The following is a 22,727-nucleotide window of genomic DNA, read 5'->3' on the forward strand; positions in this document are numbered from 1 at the left end:
ATCAGATTTTCAGCCAGATTCTTTTAATTGCCTATTTTAAAGAGTGTTAAGTGAGCCTCCAAATGGCCTTCACAAAGGTTAAATAAATGTTATGCTTTCTTTCTCTGTTGCACCAAGATAATACAAGTAGGGAAAAGCTCATTGCCTGTGAGTGCGTGTGTATCTTGGCATAGAATTCAGATGTCATCACCTGATGAGGTTGACAAACCAGCAGTGGAACCAGGCATCTTCACAGCTGCCCAGGAGAAAGGCATGCTTAATGCGAAGGGTCAACTCAAGAAAAAAATTAGAGACAGTAAAGCATAATATTTCAACTCAAAAAATATTAAAGGCCCTTTTAATGGGTTAGAACTCATTTTTAAACCTATGCAAAGAATGAAAACCTTAATAAATCTTTATTGATTTTTTTCATTGTTGTGTTACAAGTATTTTCACAAAACCAGCTAAGCCCCATATAGTTCCAGATTGATCCATAAACTACTCTTGGATCCTATAAATTGGATTCAATGGAGATTTATTTATCTGACAGCTAGAATAACTCTAATCAGTGATGTGAACTGGGTCAAAAAAAAGAGGCTATCTTCTTTAAAATAAATAGAACATCAAAGATTATTCAAGGATGTGTAGTATAGAAAAATGCACGTGTTCGTGAGGATGGTGTCTGTCTGCTTTTTTACAACTGCAGTACTTTGAAGCTCCTTAAAGGGATCTCAGATGATCATTGGGCTCTGCATCCCAAATCCAGCCTGCGTTCCCAGCCCTCTACCGCCAGAAGCCCCATAGCCCTCAAAGGGCTCTGTCTACCTGCTGACACTGGTTTCCAGGGGCTCACCTTCCATCATACTGCAGTTCCTTTTATGATTTTAGAAAGTCCTTGAGGTGGAGTGATTAAGATCTGTGGCTCTCCTCCTCTCTCTCACTTTCTTCCTCTCTGAGTGATGGGGGTGGGGGACAGCTACTGAAACTCCATAAGCCTCAGTTGCTTATTTTGCCAATAATGATTGTACAGAGACTTATGTTTACATGGTAGTTCCATCATATTTATAGTCATCAGGTTATTCGCAACATAAATGTCGAATCCCAGAAATTTAGGTCATCAGAAAGAAAAAGAGAATATAAGTTAAAATGTTCAAGACAGCCCAACACAACCAGGTTTGCTGATGGCCTTGCTTCTGCTTTGAAAGCCTGCCAGTCACAGCCTGAATCACCACCCAGTCTCACTCTGAAACATGGGAGTATAGGCCACGCTTTCAATAAAGGCTTCAGTGCCCTCGCTGTAAGAGTAAACAGTTCATTTGAACACTTGGTGTTTGTTTTTCAAGTAATGTTTTATGGGCCATGTAATAAAGTACCTTACCTGGTCCCGAGCATATGGTAATAAGTATTCATGGATGTGATGTGTCTGTCTGTGCATGCCTGAGAATGATTTCTGCTTTATGAAATTCATGTTGGCAAGGACAGTGGTTTATGTTGATACTAATAGACCATCTGGGGCTTGCTATTCTAAATGTGAAGGCTCTGTTTATACATAATATCTTTAAGGGGAATTCCATATTTTTTGACATTTGCTTGCCAAACTCGAAGTTGTATATGGGTTTCTGAACCCAGATGAGAGAATTTTACTCTTGCAATTCCGGCAAATCTCTTAAATTACTGCAATGATTTTTTATAAATAAAAATTAAATGCAAATGTGCTGTGCTCAATCTCAAAGATCCCTGGACATCGTAAGGTTTTTAGTATGGTTACTATAAAGAATTTACTGTATAGTAAACATTTTACATTAAGCACATGCCTTGAATGCTATTAGAAATCCTAGTCACATGAAAGCCATTGACAGATTTAGTAAGCATAATTGATTTTATTCTTCAGATTTTAGATGATTAGGAAAACATAAATACTAGTTTGACCTCATACCTCTGTAGTATTCATGCAGGTTCTCACAGGCTGACACAGTGATGGACCAGTCTTCTTCTGCCTTTTAAGACCATGGAACTTTATCCCTTTTAGAGGATGCCACACCTTTTAGAAGAATGGTAACCAACACCCAACATGGCGGGGCTGCAGTCCCCACCCTGCTCTGTTATTCCCCAACCATCAAGTTGAATGTTAACCACCACTTCTTAATATTTTTGTGCTGTGGTTTTCTTAAGGTAGAGTTAAAAAGAAAGCAAAAGATAGAATGAACAGCTTGTGTCTTTAAAGAAAAACGAGAAACATGTTTCTTTGAGAAAGAGAAACTATGTCCTTGTGGTTAATATCCACCTGACCTGCCTCAGTGTTCGCGGTACGTGCCAGGCCCCTGTGGCATCGGAGTTGGTGGCTGGTGGCACCTGTGTGCTCTTTGCTTTCCTGGCTCGTTGAGGAGAACTTCACTTCATACGAGATCACAGTTTTTTAATACCATGTATAATGAGGAAAGAATATAGGATCTAGAGTGGAAGGCGGGGATGGCTCTGCTATTTCCTAGTTAGGTTGGGTCTTGGCCAGCCTCTTAATCTCTCTGGTCTGTTTCCTCATCTTAAAACAACAACAATGATTTAAAAAAAAAAAAAAAAAAGGAAAGAAAAAGAAAAAAGAACCCTGCCTTAAATTTCTCACAAGATTGTTGAGCTACTCAAAAAGTAAAATCTGGGGGCGCCTGGGTGGCTCAGACACCAGCTTAACAGCGTCTGCCTTCGGCTCAGGTCATGATCCCAGGGTCCTGAGATCGAGCCCCGCATCGGGCTCCCTGCTCCGTGGGAAGCCTGCTTCTCCCTCTCCCACTCCCCCTGCTTGTGTTCCCTCTCTCGCTGTGTCTCTCTCTGTCAAATAAATAAGTAAAATCTTAAAAAAAAAAAAAAAAAAGTAAAATCTGTGAAAATATTTGATACACAAAAATAATGTGATAATAATAGGTACTCTGAACCTGAGGGGTGAGGAAAGATGAAGGCTGTTGGGTCTTTGTAGATGAGGAAAGGACTTGGGTTGAGAAACTCCCCCTGGAGCATGGGGTGACTTACTGCTGGAGCGGGATTTCGCCTGTGCCTGTGAGACACCTGACCCCACGTCCATTCCGTGTGTTATGAATAATGTTGTGATTCTCGCCTTGTTCCTGCTGTCCACCGTAACGAGTGCTAAGTCAGACTGACATCATAGGCCTTTGGGTGCAAAAGATGCCAGGAAGAAAATATGATGAAAGTAAGGAAGAGGGCCTAAGACTGAACCTCAGAGAAGAAGAATTACAGTATCACACAACCAGGGAGAGGAGCGAGGCTCTGGGAGTGTCTGCTCAATGTGTGGTTGGCACCACGGTTTGTCATTTTCATTTCCGTACACATGAGACCATGGCATTTCAGTTGACACACTGATGAGAGTCATTATGGATAGTTATACAAGGTGCACACGTAAAATGTGTTCTTCCTTTTTTACACAGACAGACACATATATAGACTTAATCACAAACCTCACAGTCTCGTGAGTGTGAATTAACTGACCTGGGTAGACAAAATCCTTGATTGTTATTTGATCACTTCAGTGATAGATGTAAAAAAAAAAAAAAAAAAAGAATAAAGGCCTGACAGTTACATCTAGAGGCTTAATCAGTTCCGATTCATATTTTTGGCAAGAAGACTTCATAGTTAGTGCCTTGTCTTGCACCACAGAACCCAGTGTCTGGTTGTACCTCTTTTCATGACATTAAGATTAATCACTGGGTTCAGGTGTAATCATCCTGACTCACTACAGAGTTTCCCATCAGCCCCAACCCTATAGTTTGAACAGTCTTTAGATGATCATTGCTGAGAAATAATGGTTAGTTCTGAGTTGGCTTTGGGACTATTTATGGCCTACTGTATGCATTACCTAGGTTCCAGCAAGTTTCTATAAAAGTCTATTTGAAATTGAATTATATTTTAAACAAATTTGAATTGGTCATCTTTTAAAATAGTGTTTTTTATAAAACATTCATATCATTTCATAATACCTACTCTTTTACAAATATAAATTTATATATATTAGATTTGGTTAAGGCAAGATCTACCATCTCTTAGAACTTTATAGTGTGATCGACCGTCCTGCATTTGAAGCAGCTGATTCTGTTGTTGATAATGATTCCAGTTTACCATTTGAATTTAATGTAGCTCTATTTAACTGAAAAGAGAATCAGATACCAACTGTACATTTAAATACTTTATATACTTTGAGTTTTTTAAAAGATGCAGATTCTTTAAATATATTTTTGAATAAAATACATTTTTGTTCAAATAGCAAGGAATGCAGAAGGAAGAACTAATATTTCTCAGGTGCCTTTTCTGGGCAAGGGCACGAAACTGCATGTTTCACAAGATACAAACGTAGCTGATTTTGCTAGTGATATCAAATATACTTTTCTGTACTGAATGGAAAACTGCAATACTGAAGATTCTGAATGAAGCTGACATGCAAACACAGCCCATATTTGGAGGACTGGCAGAGTGTGTTATCAATATGGCTCCAAGTGCTAATCTAGACCCAACAGAAGTGCCTCAAAATAGAGGTAGGGTCCAACTGTCGATTCCATATGTCAGTAGGATTTGTCCTGAAGATATTACAGCTGACTTCCTGGCCAGATCTATTAGTATCATGTGGTAATAATGGAAGGATAAGATTACTGACAAAAGATCCCAGGCTGTAATAAATCCACCAACATGAAGCGGAGGCTTTTTGCAGTGTAACTCCTGTCGCAAGCCAGACCTGTATGGGAATGACAAATAACAGAGACTCAAAAACGTTTCCTTGGTACACTGAGGATCCAGTGCCAAATAAGCCTGGTGTTACCCCCAATAAAGTGGTCTAAAGAAACCTCAACAGAAGATTGGAAGCGCAGTTTCAGACATTAACGTCTAGCTGCTTTCTGCTGGGAACTGAAAGAAACAGCCAAGATTGCAAGATGTGCAAACAGAGAAGCTCTCCGGCAGGAGTTTAGAGCCAGCCGGGCACAGGGTGCAAATCGCCTTCTCTGCAAAAGCGGCGGGCTCTGTGGGTCTCATTAAAATCCCAGCACGTGCATATTGCCTGGCGAACGGTAGGTTCAAATTGCCACTGTACACACTCATTTATTATCCATTAGTATCAGTAGTTTCACCCTTAAAGGATACAAGACTGCAGTCAGCACATTCTTGGTGAGACAGCGCACGTGTGAGCGCCTGCTGCTCTCGCGGGTGCTGCCGTTAGAGCCGCGAGGACAGAGAGGGCCTGTGCTCGTGGGGCTTCTATTCTAAAGGGGGTCCTGCAACCATAAACACAAAGACCAATGTATAAGATGCTTTCAGCTGGGATAACGGGAAAGGAAGAGAGGATAATGGGATAAAGGCTGAGGGTGGGGATGGGCAAGGAGGGCTTTGGAAGTCTTCTCTGAGAACAGGATGCTTGAACAGGATAGAAAAAATAAAGAGGAAGCAGCTCTGTTATGACTTGAAGGATGATCATTCCAGCAGATAAACACCTAGGATAAAAGATTCAGGGTGACGTTCAGGAGCTAGAAAGAAAAAGCCATGGTAGTCTTGCAATAACTGTTTGTCAGTCTGAGGTGAACAAAGTGCATTGTGGCCATTTAAGCAGTGAAGATCAAGAGACAAGCTAAAGTAGCCTAAAGTATAATGCAGAGTATTGTCATTGTAATATTGTGTTCATTTCCAGTATACTCTCTACCTGTAAGAATTATGGATCATTTTGCAAGTGGAAGATAATGAGCGTACTTTAGCTCAGCTTTGACATGTAACCGAAAACCAGGGCTATGTGAGGACCAGTAACAGACCAGGAGATATTTTTGTGTGTTTCTTGTTGAAATTTTTATATTTGAATATACTTTAAAATAATTCTATTTTAATTTATCCAGTCAACTCTATTTAACATACAACTTTTAGATTAGTGTTTTGAGGGGCGCCTGGGTGGCTCAGTCGTTAAGCGTCTGCCTTCGGCTCAGGTCATGATCCCAGGGTCCTGGGATCGAGCCCCGCATCAGGCTCCCTGCTCAGCGGGAAGCCTGCTTCTCCCTCTCCCACTCCCCCTGCTCGTGTTCCCTCTCTGGCTGTCTCTCTCTCTGTCAAATAAATAAATAAATAATCTTAAAAAAAAAAAAGATTAGTGTTTTGAGGGATGCAGAGAAACATACGTAGACAATACAGCAGACAGAGAACGTGGCTCAATTCCCATATTTTCTGGGTCTGAGTCTTTATGTTGCAAGCTCAGATACCACCTTCTGGAATAGACTCCATACATGCTCTATTGGCCCAAGCTCTGAGGCTATACGTGTGCAAAAAACTTGGTTGATGTGGTTACCGGTGCGGACTTGTGTGGGAAGAGGAACGATGAGCTGTTTCTGTTTTACATGGTCACATCCTGACTCTGCCAGGTTTCAATACCCTAAGAAATAAGATGAAGTAACATTTAGCAGTTAAAAGTTTAGAAACGTGAATGCATAGTCTAGCTAAGTGATTCTCAGCCCTAACTATATATTCAGATGCTCTAGGGACACATTTACAAATGTCAATGTCCAGACCCAATCCCTACTCAATTTCTAGGGTTAGGCTCGGGCATTTCATATACCGTAAAAAGTTTCCCAAGTGATTCTAATGTATAGTCAGGATTGAAAACCCTAGTCTAATTCAGAGAAATTTAATGATTCTGTATAGTATTTAGGATAAAGTTGGTTTGATTTTAATTATCTTAGTCTTTGTATCTGGTATATCATCTGGATACTCCTTTCATTATTTCCTTTGAGTAAAGATCAGAACTTATGATCCAAAAGATTAACTTAGTGGGAAAATCCCCCTCCCTCCCTCCCTACCTCCTTTCTTTCCTTCCTTCCTTCCTTCCTTCCTTCCTTCCTTCCATCCTCTTTTATCCTTTGCTTTCTAAAAAATGTCTCTTCCTCTAAAACCTATTCTGGACATTGAAAACTTTTAAAATCTATAAACAGTTCATGATAATTAAATTTAAATCTTCATGTATGCAATATTTAGAAATTAAGATTTGCTTCTAAGAAATATTGAGGTTGTTATAATAAAGACATTCATATAAGGCTCTTCAAAATGTATGAAATAAAAAACTTGCAGTTGGGGTTGGTGTAGAGAGAGGAAAGAAAGAGCTAGACTAAGGTAATTGCCATAATTGAGGATAATTACATCTTTGAGTTTCCAGCCAGCTATATGAGAGGGGAAGAGAAAAAGAAATATGATTTTTGTACATATAGTTGAGTTGTTATTAAAAAAAGGCAAACTAATCTAGCAGGATAAAAACCCTTTTTCCAGGCACTAAAATCTCTGAGTTGATCACACAGACACACAAAGCTGTATGTACTACACAATGGAACAATGTCATTAATAGTTTTACCGAAAAATGCAGATAAACGAATCATGACAGTTTCTTAGACTATTATTTTATAATAGCCACCTCATTAAGACATTAGTCCATAGGTTTAGCTGCTAGCTAGTGTAGCCCTAGCTCATTACAATAGGACCACGTCAGCTACAAAATGGAGGATATTGATATTCCAGTCAGCTGGGGTAGGAGTCTGTCCTTCAGTCCATCTGAAAGCCATATCCAGTAATAGGCGAGGGGAAAAGGCATCAGGCCACAACTCTGTTAGGAAATAGGAAAAATTGGAATTTAAGTATTATGACACAGTTTTGGGGACTATATTGAAATCTTACACCTTGGTGTCTTAGATGGATCCTGGATCCTTCGATTCCAGAATCAAAGACTTATGATAGATTAGTGAATGTTGCAGAATGTCTCAGATTGTTCTTAATCGTGTTCTCAGGAAGATGAAACAGAGTACACAGGTGACTGCTAGAGGACCAGTTGTCCCTAAAATTTGCTTGTTTCTGATATAATACACCAACGAAATAAAATGAAGTAAAATTTCAAGGACTTTGAAGAAAGGTCTAAGAAAAGTAATGTAAAAAAGATTGAATCCTTCTCAAATTTCAGGACTAGCAATGTATTGGATGTATTTAATGTATTTAATTTATTTAATCCAAGGGATTAAAATGATAAATACTAATTTATTAGTATTTTTTTCCCAATAGCAATAATTAAATGTCAGTCACTATTTTGATTTTTTTATGAGTTTTCTGTCTGAAAACATACCTTCTTGTTCCTTATGTAAGCATATTTTTCTTGAAGTCTTCCTGTAATAGAGGCGTGAGAAATAATTAAGTAGGGCCCCTCCCAAGGTTAAGTCCCACTGTTACCTTTCCCACAGGACGCATTTACGGAGCTGCCAGTAGAACTCTGCGGTGATAGCCCACACCTCTAGGAGGCGCCACCCACACGTTACGATGTATGCTGTTAGCACGAGCAGAGCCACTCAAAGTGTCAGTGGCAGAGAAGAGTGAACTCACATTCTTGACTCCGTGTGCAAAATTTCTTTGAGTTCCCATGTTCCATTTTTTAAGTTGTAAATAGTTTTACCTTATACTCCATAAATATGTGTTTCTTTTCTTAATACATTTAAAATCGAGTCCCTTGGACACTCAGAAGATGTGGCCGGCCCCTTTTTCCTGAGCTCACCCCGGCACGTCTCTAAGCTGTGTCTGTCCCGGCCTGTGATGCTTGCCACCATAGGCCTCTCCCCTACCTCTCAATTTAATGCCTTTGAAGTGTTCCTTCCCCTCAAAATGGGTGAAAACCCGACATAGAGAAGTGAAGGGTGAGGGAATGTCAAAGCCATACCCCGATAATAGCTCTTACTGTGCAATTAGAAGACTTTTCTTGTTCTCCGTTTTCCAGGGAAAATGGAAATTGGGGCAGAGTGACAACACTTGACTATTTGGCATAGGGAGTGCTTTGAAGTCGGCAGGGGGAGAGCCTGTCTCTAAAACGTCAGTGTCCTGAACCCATATTCTAGGTCTCTCCCACACATTTCTTCATACTGTGGCATTGAATGTGAGTTCCAAATGTGATCCTTCGACTTGGAGCCCCTGTGACACTCAAAATATAAAACCCTCCAAATTATACTAAGACTTTCCATAAACACAGCCTCAACCCGTAACTTCCATTTTATTCATGGTTTACAAACAGAGAAAATGGGAAATCTGGAGGGAGAAGATGCAATTTTCATTAGCTATGAAGATTTTCAAAATTGCATTAGTTTCAGTTCATTAGGTCTCATAATCACATTAGCTATGTGACATTGTAAGGAGAGGAGATGCCCTGCAGAGATCCCCCCATAGTTTGCCCCGGAGTCTCACTACCTCTTGCACATGGGGACTCAATACGGGATTGCATTTTTCCTTTCATGGGGTAAACCAATAAAAACAATACAGCATATAGAAACCGTGTTTACAAAAACATTTCCTCTCATCCTTCCCTAATTCTTCCCACATGACCCCCCTGTCCAAATGCTGTGTCCGTTTTGAGGACTTCAGAACTCTTGAAAGCTTGCTGAGTAACTCCCACCTCACTGGGACTCCCACTGGGCTCCTAACAAATTTGGAGCCAGTGGGTTTCAGTGAACTACTCCCTTCAGAATCACTTAGGACATGTTAAAAATACGGATTCTTGGGCCCCACTCCCACTCTATCGTATCAGAGTATCTGAGGGTCAGGCCTGGGCATCAGCAGCCTACCTAACAGGCGTCCCGGGCGTTGTGAAGCAGGATGTGACGGGGTTCTTGAGGACACGTGTGCAGTGCGTGGTGCTCTCCTGTGGCCCGGAAAGGCAGGCACAGGCAGCTGATGGGGCCGATGGACGGAGGGGGCTGGAGGCCACTGAATTGAGGCACTTGAATACATCAGGACTGGTTATGCAGCAGGCCACAGTCAAAATACTCCTCCTTTAAACTGAAAAGACATTCTCTTGCTCAGAAGTATGATACTGTTCTGTCCTGCCATGTCTTTCCTCAGAACCCTATAATTCGCTCCATTTGCCTTTTCTACCTAGTCCGGAGTCTTCTGGCTCCCTGGCATAGGAGTGGCTCTGTGGTGAACACGGACCTCTCCCGAAGGAGGTGACTGGTTCTGGTCGTCGAGTTCCCTATCTGGTCGTGTCGAACCGAGTCGTGTAAGAACCTGTCTCCAAGGTGCCGCCACTCCGTTACACCTACTCCCCTACCCCCGTCCGTGTGGTTTTATCTTCCCTAAATTGGGCAAAGGAAGAGAGGAAAACAAATGTACTGAAGTAGGTAGACAGGTACATACATATGTCATTCTCAAATTCACAAAGTAACCACGGATTAAGGCCAGCTATAGGTAAAGTGGTAAGGCAGGGAAAAAATGACAGAAAAAGCCCCCAAATCTCTTCCCTCCACCAACCTCACGCACACGGTGCCTGCCTTCTGGCCTCAGTCCTCTCATCCTTCGTCTTTGCCTCCCTATTCCTTACCAGGGGACTTTGGTCTGTTCCATGTATGCCTTTGTAAGATTTTAAATACACGCACCAACGCTTGCATGAATATTTGGTTTTCCAAGCGTCCTTTAACCATAAAGTGAAAGCTGTTTTCTCCCACTTAGTAAGGAGGTGGTGGAGCTCTGCAGGTAGCTTCCCTGGTCCTTGAACTCTGACCTGCCCCTGGAGGCTGGCTGACCCTGACTGTGATGGAGCGCATGCAGGGAAGTGGTCCTTCCCACCCTGGGAGCAGGCAAAGGCTGTCTTTGGAATCCACCAGACACACTGAGGACAGTTCTCAGCTTGAAACGACACCCGTCCGAGGACACTGCCGCTGTGTCAACGCCACGGTGTCCGTGCCGTCAAGCTGAACAGAAGCAAGTACGATTGTTGTGACTCACGCAGTATGGTGGGAAGCGCTTGCGGCTTTTTGTTGCTTTCTGATTTCACGTGCTTGGAATTCAACAATGGGCTTTTTAAAATCTTTGATCAAAATATAGCGCTGTATTAGGAACTTGATTGGAAACATTTTTCTCCTCTTGCATATTAAATTTTACAATGAAGTTGTCTCAGACCCATGTGATCTCATATTCAAGAAGATGAAACAGTGCTTGGGACATAGTAGGTATTTAACAATTATTTTTTTGATGAATTACAGAGTGTTCGAGAGTAAAATACACTTCGTACTTTCGTGTTAAAGAGTAAGAAATATCAGAGATATTAGTCAAGAAACTAATGAAACCAACCCACAGAGCTGACCGTCTTTAATAATAGAGACAGAGAACTTCTCCAGAATGTTTTATTACATTTGGAGCCTCTTCAGGCTTATCAGATACTGAGGTTGGAAATTAGCTCCCTTACAGACTTGCTTTCTCGGTAAGATCGTCCTAAGTTTGGGCATATGCCTTTAAAAAGCCTCAGAAGCTTCCAGCAGCGGCATTTTCTCTCTCCAAAACAGGTGTATGCCCATCTGCATATTTTTAGTTTTGTCTTTGCATTTTATTCAAAGGCTGTTATAAATACGAATTATAAATGTGTAAATATGCCAGCTAGATGTTGACGAAGAGAACAGACTTGTAAGTCAGCCTCGCTGCCCGTGCTCAGCGGTGGGCTTGCCGCAAGTGGAGTTGATGTTTTGCAGGGGCCGTGGGGACTGATTCCTGGCACTGGACACTGACTAAAAGGGCTGCCTGTGATTTTTTCCCCCTGACGTTCCTGTAACTGCTGCGGCCTGGTCAGGTTTTCCTGGGAATGACTAAGACTATGCTTTCTGGGCAGTTGAAACTATTGATCACCCTGAGAATTTCATGTTCTTGCTGGGTCGACATCTCCCTTTGGGTGGAAAGTCCTGAATTTTTATTTTAGACCTGAGGAATTTCTGGCTACTTTCATAAAATGATAGAGTCTCAGAGCTGGACAGAAACCCTATAAATGACCTCATTTTTCAGGAGCAACTGAGGCACGGGAGGTTTGGGCGTGGTTGAACGTGTTGTGGAAAAGAACACACAGTGACGTGTCCACTCACTGGCATTCCACTCACCATTCTGGATTGGTAAAAAGCTGCCTTTTACTGGAGTACTTCTATGGGAATCAAGAAAGTCCTAGGACACGGGGGGCTCTGGCCTTGTCTTCACATAACTTTGAATGAGTTGAAGACCAAGGATTCACCAGGAATCTGGCTGGATGACCCTTCAGCCCTAGTTGGAAGGAAGATGATCATGTATCCTAGTACTACTCCAAATGTAGTCCTCAGGCCAGCAGCCTAGACCTCACCTGGGAACCAGTTAGAAACACAGAATTCAGAATCTGCACCTTAACAAGATCCCCAGGTGATCTGTAGATATATTGAAGTCTGTTCTAGAACAGTCTTCTCAAATTCAGCCTGCATCACAATCACCTGGAGGGCTTGTTAAAACAGAGATAAAGGGGGGAGCCCCTGGGTGGCTCACTCGGTTGAGCGTCGGACTCTTGATTTTGGCTGGGATCATGATCTCAAGATCATGAGATCAAGCCCCGCATCGGGCTCTGTGATCAGTGCAGAGGCTGCTTGTCCTTCTCCCTCCCCCACTTGCGTTCTCTCTCTCTCTCTCTCTAATATAAATAAATAAAATCTTAAATAAGAGAGAGAGATTATGGGCCCCACCCTGACTTTCTGATTCATAAGCCTCAGGCAAGCCCAGAATTATACCTTTTTTTTTTTTTAGATTTTTTTTTTTTTAATTTATTTATTTGACAGAGAGACACAGCGAGAGAGGGAACACAAGCAGGGGGCAGTGGGAGAGGGAGAAGCAGGCTTCCCGCCGAGCAGGGAGCCCGATCCCAGGACCCTGGGACCATGGCCTGAGCTAAAGACAGACACTCAATGACTGAGGCACCCAGGTGCCCCCCAGAATTCTACATTTTTAACAACTTCCCTGAAGACACTGAGGCTTCTTGTCCAGGCCCACCCTTTGAGAAGCTCTGCTCTACTGGAACCCTTGCCCTGCCACTTCTCTGCAAGGGGCCTGGGAATCTTCTAGAGCCCTTGAGCACCCCGTTCCTGGCAGAAAGCCTTGATGATGAGCCCTGAGAACCTGTGCTTTCAAATACAAGTTCTGACTTACTCGGATGTAACCAGTCCCAGCACTGAGGAGTCCCCAGTAGCAGGAGCAAGTAACTTGCAGGGATGTTTTCTGAAGATTTTGATTGTTCTTTTTAGGAGTCAATAAAAAGGATTTTGTCTGCTGATTCTATGAAATAAAGAATTTGTAGTGTTTTAAAAATAGAGTCAAGATGAGAACGAGGATGACCATGACGCACCAGGCAGCAGGTGGCAAGGTGAGCCACGTTCTTGCCCGCACCCAGGGAACACATGCACTCTGACATCAGCCGCCCTTACGTGAGGATGTGGAAATACAGGAGAAGGTGTGGCAGAGACAGCCGACTGCTTTATCTAACTCTGCTCCAGCTCACGATGAAACCAGTGCTAGGGTGGGATTCCTCTGGCACGGGACTTATGTTGCCGTCTACTCTCCACTCCGCCTCTTCCATCTTGAGAGTTCACCTTTCCCAGAAGAAGCACCGTTTGATGTGCAGTCTCAACAAGATAGCATGTTTAGGGTGAGGGCTTGGTAGAAGCTAATTGGTATGTGATGGATACTGGAGCATTTGTAATTAGCTGTCCACCCCCAGTCGGACCAGCTGCTAAAATACATCTGATCGTTTAAATATCATCAGCCATGAATGGAGGATTTGAGAGGCATTTAGGTCAAGCAGTAAATTTCAGAACCTGTCAGCAAAGAAACTTAAGTTGTTATTGGTTATATCTTTTACTATTATGAAAAAGAAACTGGCTGAATCACAATCACTGTACCTAATAAGCCAAATAAAAACAGTGTAAACAATGCCTAGCAGCGCGGAACTGTGAAGTCTTGGTCTCCGGAAGCTGACCTTCAGGCAAACAGCAAATCCTCACGGGGATCCAGCAAAGCTGTTGGGGCAGGGGCCAGAAGGTACTCTAGGTCCCCCGGAAGGAGGACGCGCGAGGGTACGTGGCTGAGAAGGAGCAGTGAGCAAACCAGAAGAGAGTGAACATTCTTCCCTCTGGTGCTAAAAACAAGTCATGATAGAGGGAAGTTAAAAGGGCCAGGAAGAAGGGTGAGGCTCCTATGTCCCCAACAGGCAGACAGCTGGGGATGGCGAGCAGCGTGGGGCTGGCCACCGCGTGCTCCCTGAGAACACACTGCTGGGCACCATGCAAGAGTGTGAAGTGCCGGGGACACCGAGTCAGGACACCCATAGCTGTGTGACCCTGGACACGGTACTTAACCTCTGAGCTTCAGGCTCCTCACCTCCACCAGAGCACCATAAGGAGGAAATAACGTAACGTGCAGAAGAGAGGCTGGCACAGAGCACATACTCACTTGGGCTTTTTCAGTGTTTTTTATTTCAAGCCTTTGAGTCAAAACTGATACATGGTAGGTCTCTTCAGGCCCCGGGTAGAGGCAAGATGATCCTAGATGGGAGGGGGGAGGCAGTACCATGGAAATCTGTCTATCAGGGAGGCTGACAAGCGGACTTTCGATATTCCTCATGTCCCCGTGGAATTTTAACACCATTTGAAGAGACTGAGAAAGAGCAGTTTCTTCTCATCCTTACCATTCCTGAAGGCCTGGTCAATATTCACCTTCTCGTGGATGCTTTTTCTCCTCTGCTCTATTAGTTCATTCGACTGTTAATTCATTCAGGTTATTTGTTAAGTGCCTACTGTGTGCTGGTCACTAGGGCTACAGCTGTGAACCAGATAGGTCTGTTCACAGTGCCCCATTTTGAACTTTGACCAGCGGAGGAGACGGCGAAGAGCTTCATCATTTCAGTTTTGAATAATGCCATGAAGGAAAAAGCTTTACAGTCTTTTACAAAATGGGCCTAAACTAAACTGGTGTGTGTGTGTGCCCTCGCAGGGGGAAGGGGGACTGAAGTGCAGCATCCGGAAAGTTGCTCCAAGGAAGTGACACTTAAACTGAGATCTAAAGCGTGGTTAGGCTTTCATCAGATGAAAAGCATGAGAAGGGGAGCCAAGAATAGTTAAGGCTCCTCTTTCCTCGAGACATGGAAGCCCCGGCGCCTTTTGAGGGCGGGAAGAGACGGGAAAGCATGAAAGGCCCCTGCCAAGAAGGGGTCAGAGGATCGGCGGGAGCTCAGGGGACGCAGTGGGGCCACCAGCGCTGAGAGGCCGGCCGCAGTTGGCGAGGACCCACGTACACACGCACCGACATTTCCGCTGCTGTGCTTTTTCTCTAGAGCCCTCAGTTGCTTCGGTGACAGTACAAGGAAGCCCGGGGGCTGTGTTTACTCAGGAGTTAGGGTTTTGCCTTAAGACATACTTGGCTTATTTTTTATTATTTGCTTGATGTGCTCATCTCTTTTATTCTCCTTCTCTCCCTTACCTTATAAATTATTAAACTTGCATTTTGAGAGTCTCGTCTTTCCTACAGAAATAAATATTTAGTTAAAAAAATTTTTTTTTTTTTAATTTGACAGAGACACAGTGAGAGAGGGAACACAAGCAGGGGGAGAGGGAGAGGGAGAAGCAGGCTTCCCGCCGAGCAGGGAGCCCGATGCAGGGCTCGATCCCAGGACCCTGGGATCATGACCTGAGCCGAAGGCAGACGCTTAACGACTGAGCCACCCAGGCGCCCCTCAGTTAAAAAATTTCTTGATTGGCTCCTATTTTCACGTTTATGTAGATACTGAGAAGAGGGTGGGAAATGAGGCGGACACCTTCCCCACCCCAGCCCTAAGGAACTTTGAATTTAGCTGAGCAAACATGCAGGGCACAAGAGATAGACCATAAAGCCCAAATTGCACATTTTCCATTAAGACTTGCTTATGCATAATAAAGCCCTTTTACCTGTGTATCTCGTCTGGTCTCTAAGATTCCATCAGTAGCTCCTGCTTTCCCTCTCTCTCCTTCTCAAGATTTACCATTAAGGGGGCGCCTGGGTGGCTCAGTCGGTTAAGTGGCTGCCTTCAGCTCAGGTCATGATCCTGGAGTCCCGGAATCGAGTCCCACATCGGGTTCCCTGCTCAGTGGGGAGTCTGCTTCTCCCTCTGACCCTCCCCTCTCTCATGCTCTCTGTCTCATTCTCTCTCTCAAATAAATAAATAAAATCTTTAAAAAAAAAAAAAAAAAAAAAGATTTACCATTAAGAACAAAAAATGAGGGGCGCCTGGGTGGCTCAGTCTGTTGAGTATCCGACTCTTGATTTCAGCGCAGGTCATGATCTTGGGCCATGAGATTGAGCCCCTCATTGGGCTTTGCACTCAGCGTGGAGTCTGCTTGAGATTCTCTCTCCCTCTGCCCCTCCCCCCACCTGCTCTAAATAAATAAATAAATAAATAAATAAATAAAATCTTTAAAAAAATAAAAAATGAACCTTGCGAATTGGTCTTCAAGTCAGGATATGAACAAAAGCCACCTTAGAAGTTATTCCTTACCCATCAAAGTCTCTTACCTCTTGGCTTTTCTAAAGACAAAAAACCGAAATGGCAATGGGGCTTTTATAAGCAATAAACTATATTACTGATGTAAAGTAAGTTTAACGTATTTTTGAAGACAAGCAAGAGCCACACAGACCCCTCCCCCTGAAAGGGTCAGCTTTCACATTTCCTGCGTGGATCAATACATTTGGTACGTATGAGAAGTAATCAGGTTACACTGACAGATGGCCTCCAGGATTTAGAACTTGCTCTTAGAGTGAATGCCTGGCTCGTTCTGCCTTCAGCAGCAACCCTTGATAACAGGGTCAGTTAGTGACGTTCAAGATTTCCAGGTCCCTTTCTCATGTGCTCACAGGTGCTGTGCTTCTCTTAAGCCGCGGAGGAAGAAATGTCAAGTCATTGTTCCATAGTGATGCTTTAAAATTTATAGTTCAAGAAACTACCATCAAGAAAAATCTTACCTTGGAGTCCTTCACCACCTTCTGCTCTTTGGGTGAATTTTCTCCAACTCAGGAAAAAAAAAAAAAAAATGGGGACATCTTTGTGACGAGCTTATGTGGCAGAGAACCTTTGTGCCTTAGCAAGATGGATGACCAACATTGGTTTAGGTGGCTCCCCGTGCTTAGAGGAGACCCGGTTAACATTCATCCAGAGTACAGCTTAGCAGCTTGCCTATATCAGAGTCTCTTTAATCTGAAGAGAAATCTACCTGAATTTAAATACTTGAGCTTAAAATTCTTTCAGGGGATGAGAATTGTATGGAGAGGTTAATTTAGCCTTAGCCTGTGCATCTGCCCTTGTGCCTCACAGGACAGGAGCCCAGCAGAGAATTGGCTCCTCAGCTATCGTTAAATTTGTTTGGCTGATCTGTAGCTCATAAAGTGTCATTTTACCTCATGGTTCCCACACCTGGTAATGACCAGGAAGGAGGAATTCCCACGGGGTTGTGTCCTGACCTCCTTATTTTGTCTTTCAGTGAGGGGTCATGAGCGGTGTGGTTTCTATCATGTTTAATTATGAGTTGACTAGAACAGCTATAAAATGGTAATGACTATCATTACCAACCAAAGCCTGCTTCAGAGGAATTAAAGTGTCTGCTTCTATTGCTAATCTCACTGGCCATCCCAACCCTACCAAATTGTTACTTACACAGTTTGCTGTGATCAGAGCACCTACCAGTTAAGAGAGTTAAAAAACCAAGGAGCTGTCATTTGGTCGTCACCTTTCATTAATTTCATCTGGTTTTTGTTTTCTGTTTTCTTTCCTGTTGGAATTGATTTAGGTGGCTGATAGTCTAAGCTAATGAAGACAAAATACCTAGCACAAGGCACAAACAAGCAGAACTGTCTCTCCCTGAAGAGGCTGATGACTGGGGCTGAGACTAGTATTATACTGACACCTTGTGGTTAATAGTGGCACCTGCTTTTAAAGTGAAAGGCTGTCGTTTTTTCTAACATTGAAATCACGTATTAAGAACATGAATGTATGTAAGAGATTATGGAGCAAAATAATTTTGTCCAAAATAATTATTCAGACCAGCTTTTCAGATCCTATCAGAGAATCCCCAACAGAAGTTCTATAACCTCAAGTCCTGACCTTTCTCAGGGCGAAATGACAAGTCCCCACAATAGTCTGAATCATATAAAATTGGGGTGGGGGGATTGTCTATTTTACAATATCACACATTGTATTAAGTGACAGTCTCAGCTGTGAATGTACATCAGTGCAGCCAAGAATGAGGTCTATTCTAAAACAAAAATAATTGATATGCAACTATTAATCTTTCATGAATATGATGATCTTCAACTCAACTTAGTAGGGCATTTGGGTGCCATAATAAGTGTTAGCTGAGGTACAATGAATGGTGTTCCTTTTCCCTATGTTGAGTAACTCATAGAATATTTACACATGTGGTCTGACAATGAATTTTTCAAACTTCAAAGAACTAATATTCCACAGTTGAACGCAATTTTATTGAGTCAGGTAAGAACAGGATTGAAAGAAAGAGGCTTAAATGTCTCCATATAAAAATAATGAGAGACGGCTCCGAATTGTTCATGGTGTCCAAATTGTCCTGCTGCTACAGATTAATTCTGGATACTCAGAAAATACCGTACTTGATACACACATAACCAGAAAATAAGATGGTCCCCAGGAACAGTATCACAGACTTTGGAGCCTTCGATTCTCTTTTCCACATGGAACGTGGTTGGTAAAGGGGCACAGTGTATGGTCTGGCAAATGTCATCATTGTGGCAGGAGCCCTTCCTTTTCGGGGTGACTTTTTATTTCCCAAACACTGTGCCTCTTGTCCTCTTATTCTATCCCGCTATTGCTAGTCCTGATAGAAGCCTTCCAGCCAGAGGGAGAGACACCGATCCCCTACTGCTCAGAACACACTAACTTGGCCCCTGAGCACTGCGTTTAACCTCAGTGAAACCAACGCATGAAGTCTAGTCTTGGAGGGAAAGGCCAACCCTGGACCATCCACACTAGGCCTGTACTTTCATCCCCAGCAAGAAAAAAGAACATAGAAGTCATATGTGCATCCGCACACATGGGGGGGTAGGGAGTGGTCCATCTGAACACAGAATCCTAGCTTAATTGTAGATAAGACCCCAAAATGGAAGGAGAGGATCAGAGAAGGAATGGGCAAGAGAATTCAGAAGCAGAAGTCCAGACAAAGGAAGAGACCACGAGAGGATAACAACTGGCGCAGACTTTCTCGACAATAGGAATAGCCCCGCCCCAGATCTGCTGTGAGTGTGTGCAAACCCCCCGATCTCAGCCAGGCCCGTAAAGGGGGCACCGCTTTTGCTGCACTGCCCACTGCTGGGACCTGGTCTTCCTGTGGAGCGTCACTCTGAGGCTTCTGACGGGTGGAAGCTGCCCAGACCACAGGAGCCCTTGTCCTTCGGGATTACAACGTAGCTGTCTCAGAAACACGATGATGATCATGCTCTTCCTTGTCCAGGAAAAAAGTAGTTCTTTTGGTAGCTTTTCAACAAATTTTAGTTGAAGGGGAGTGAGCCAGGAGCTTTGACACATTTTCTCTGAGTTAGATCTTTTATTCAATAGCTCGTAATAATCCGCTTCATCCTCTCTCTCCCTACACTGTTTCGATAGGCTGGGCACCCCACATACTTCATTGTATTCTACCCGCCTTCCCCGTTGAGAGAGAGAGAGAGACGAGACGAGAAACATGTACAGAAATGGAGAAAGGTCCTACAGATTCCACACTAGCTTGCTGGATGGATATCTGGCTTTTGAATAATTCACACAGCAAACTATTTTCTAGGAATCTGGCACTTTATAAATAGACATTGATTAAATCTGTTGTATGAGTGAATGAGTGAACGAAGGAGGGAACACGCAAATGCCTGCACAACAGATCTCTTTTGTTTGTGTTTCCTAAAATGTGTTATGCTTTGGGCCTGTATGTAAAAATTTATTTCATATATATTCATAGGTCGCCATGGTTTATGTGCTTGCTTGAATATATTTTAGTAACTGATTGTGGTGCCAATTTGTAGTCTAAATTTAAAGTGAATTATTCATTGCTTCAACAAACCACAAGAGAAGCGGTGGTTATTTTCATTCAGTTACAGCTGTCCAGGGGCAAACACACAGAAGCAATTTGACCATCCATTACTGTATGCGTGTATTGTTTACAGGCATAATATATAACCAGCACCGGCAGAAAGACGTTCTGTATTACACAGGAAGTTGTACGTTTATATATTTACAGAGCATTAGGGAGTGTTCATGTTGATTCAGGGACCTAAGGAAAACATGGACTTCATCTAGAATACTCTCTGCATACATTGTGGATAAAAGTTTCTTTTCTCCAGCTTTTGATTATTCTTCGATCTTAAATATTCAAATAAATGTATGTGTTTCCCTTGGAGAAAATTTGGTCCAGTTGAACCGCCTTTGCCAAAATGGCTTTTATTCTCCGAGCGCTTTCAAGGGCCGCTCCCGTGTGGCACTAAGCCGTCCAGGTGCTGGCCTGATGCACACAGGGCGGTGCTCCCGAAACATACTCACAGCTCTTCAGGGGAAGCAAATGACAATGTAGATATGGACAGTCTCCTGCAAGGAAAAAAATTTTTTGAGTTCTAATTAAGATAATAATTTACTTTATTCATGAAACTTGAGATTAAGTTAAAGGCTGTTCCTTTTAAGTTAGAATATTCTAGAGTGGAGCAGAGTAAATGTTCCTTAAACAAGGCCTCTGACAAGAGATAATTGTTAATTTAAAAAAAATTTTTTTCAATCTAGTTGACACACAATGTTACATTAGTTTCAGGTGTACAACGCAGTGATTCAACTTCTCCATAGGTTATGCTCTGCTCACACAAATGTGACTACCCTCCGTCACCAGACGTTATTACAGTACCACTGACTGTATTCCCTATGCTCTGCCTTTTATTCCTGTGACTTATTCATCCCATAACTGGAAGCCTGTATCTCCGAGGATAATCATTAATTTTTAATATACTGCTCAATTTTTCAAAATCTATAACTCTTAAGATATTTCACAGAACCCAGGTGACCATTTTCATTTAGAAGATTTGTCGCTGGAACAGGGAGCACGCAGTAGCCCCCACAGAGAGGGAGTTTCCTCTAAGGGCTAAGGCGACAGTTTTGGAGTCAGAAATGACTGGACTCACATCTTCACCCTACCTCTTAGCATCTGTGACATCTTGGGAGAACATTATTAATGTCTCTGCCATTTAATTTTCTTGTCTGAAAAATGGAGACAAGCCGGGCCTTCTTCACAGGCTGGTAGCAGTAATTAAATGAGGAAAGCATTTAGCAAGAGTCCCAGGACATGCCAGGTACTAAAATGTACTAGGTACAGCTATTATGCTTAATTTGTACTTTTTAATAAATAGGTCTTATTTGCTTCTGGTGATGTATTCTTAGCACATACTTTCATCTGTTCATTTGAAAATGTACTTATGGAGTGCTCACAGAAGCTCAGTGAAAGCTGGCCCTGAAAATAGTCACATAGTCACAATAGATAACTTCTGAAGGTGAATATAAAGACATTCTCTTTCATTAATTGGACCAGCCTTCAATCTTCTCAAAGAGAGGTAGGTTTGGGAGCTAGGGAGATAGGTGGGGAAGATGTGAACTGCATTTTTTGAAAGCTGTAATAAATACTTTACACTGCTCTGGAAAAAAAAATCCAAATAAGCGTTTATTTGCCATGGAATACATGGGATCTTATTTTATTTGAAGACCTTAAGAATCTATCCCCAAACATACCAAAAGAAGCTACCCATTGCCTCAAACACTGAGCATTCCCACTCTGTATGTTTCTAGGTGAGGAAAACAAAGGCCTAGACAACAGAGGGCAGGTGGCACTTTGGCCAGAGGCAGGTGTCCAGGCGAGCCCAGCACGTCCCGCACACACCTCCCTGACTCTGCTCAGAGCCTTCCTCCTGACACGCACTCGTTACAAGACTCTGTCACTTCACGTGAGAAGTTGTTTCAAAACACACTGGTCTCTCTGCAGGACGAAGCACCCCGCGCCCATGTTCCCCCATCTGCAGGACTGACGGACTCCATCAGCTCGTGCCACTTCCTGCTCCCACCATGGGACCCCCGGGGAGCATGCTGAGCAGCGGGCAAGTGCAGGTGGTCCTGTGGGGCAGTTTGGCCGCTGTCGCCACTTTCTTCCTCATCAGCTTCCTCGTTTTTCTGTGCTCCAGTTGTGACAGGTGAGAGCCAAGGTGTATCCACTGGAACCCTAAAATAACCCGTTCCCTGTACCCAGAAGATTCTTCACGTGAAAAGCATGTAGGAATCCCACTACATAAACATTCACAGAAACCCCTGTGTTAAAATTAACTTCTCAGCTAGCATCCCAGGAAGCTTTTTTGAGGCCGAATGAAAATCCATATCTGATTCTGCTGAGGTGCAACTGGAAGAAGCCTCACGTACAAAACTTCCCAGAATGAAATTCTTGCCATTCCTTTGAGCACATCCTTGTTGAAATGAATGTTGTCTTTTTGCATCTATGGACATTTGGAAATCTAAGTCTGATGTGTATTAAAGGTACTCTTTTTGCTGCCCCTTGAGAGTTACTGCGAAGTATTGCCATTACATGGTTTGAAAGGATCATTTTATTAAAGATTGGTAATCTGGACCTACTGTTTCTTAAGAAACAGATGAATTTTCCTATGAGAGAGATGAGTTGTATAAGAAATAATCTTGTGTTTTTTTAGAGTTACACTTCTCCTCCACCCCTCCATGTCTCCCTCATATGAAATGTCTGTATTCCCCCAAAAGAGATCTTTGCTCAGGAGCAACATTCTTCCTAACAGGAAGTAATTTCCCAGGTGCTCCAACACTGTTAGGGTACGGGCAGGCTCCGGGTGGGTTGGTG

At 43.0% G+C, this 22,727-nt stretch overlaps 1 protein-coding gene across 4 annotated transcripts in view; it reads left to right on the plus strand.

Moving 5' to 3' along the window:
* PAG1 (phosphoprotein membrane anchor with glycosphingolipid microdomains 1) overlaps positions 1-22,727 on the plus strand; it is a 143,160-nt gene that overhangs the window by 99,020 nt on the left and 21,413 nt on the right. For 3 of the 4 annotated variants that reach the window (XR_013447820.1, XM_078072282.1, XM_036097083.2), the window contains one exon: positions 21,855-22,059. Coding sequence is in view for 3 of the 4 variants with exons in the window: in XM_078072282.1 (XP_077928408.1) it covers positions 21,935-22,059 (125 nt within the window). In the remaining variant the exon portion in view is untranslated. Of the gene's footprint in view, positions 1-10,473; positions 10,730-21,854; positions 22,060-22,727 lie in introns of all 4 variants that reach the window. The other variant, XM_078072284.1, reaches the window with a different exon arrangement.

This window comes from Halichoerus grypus, chromosome 5 (assembly GCF_964656455.1).
Source record: "Halichoerus grypus chromosome 5, mHalGry1.hap1.1, whole genome shotgun sequence".
NCBI lineage: Eukaryota > Metazoa > Chordata > Mammalia > Carnivora > Phocidae > Halichoerus > Halichoerus grypus.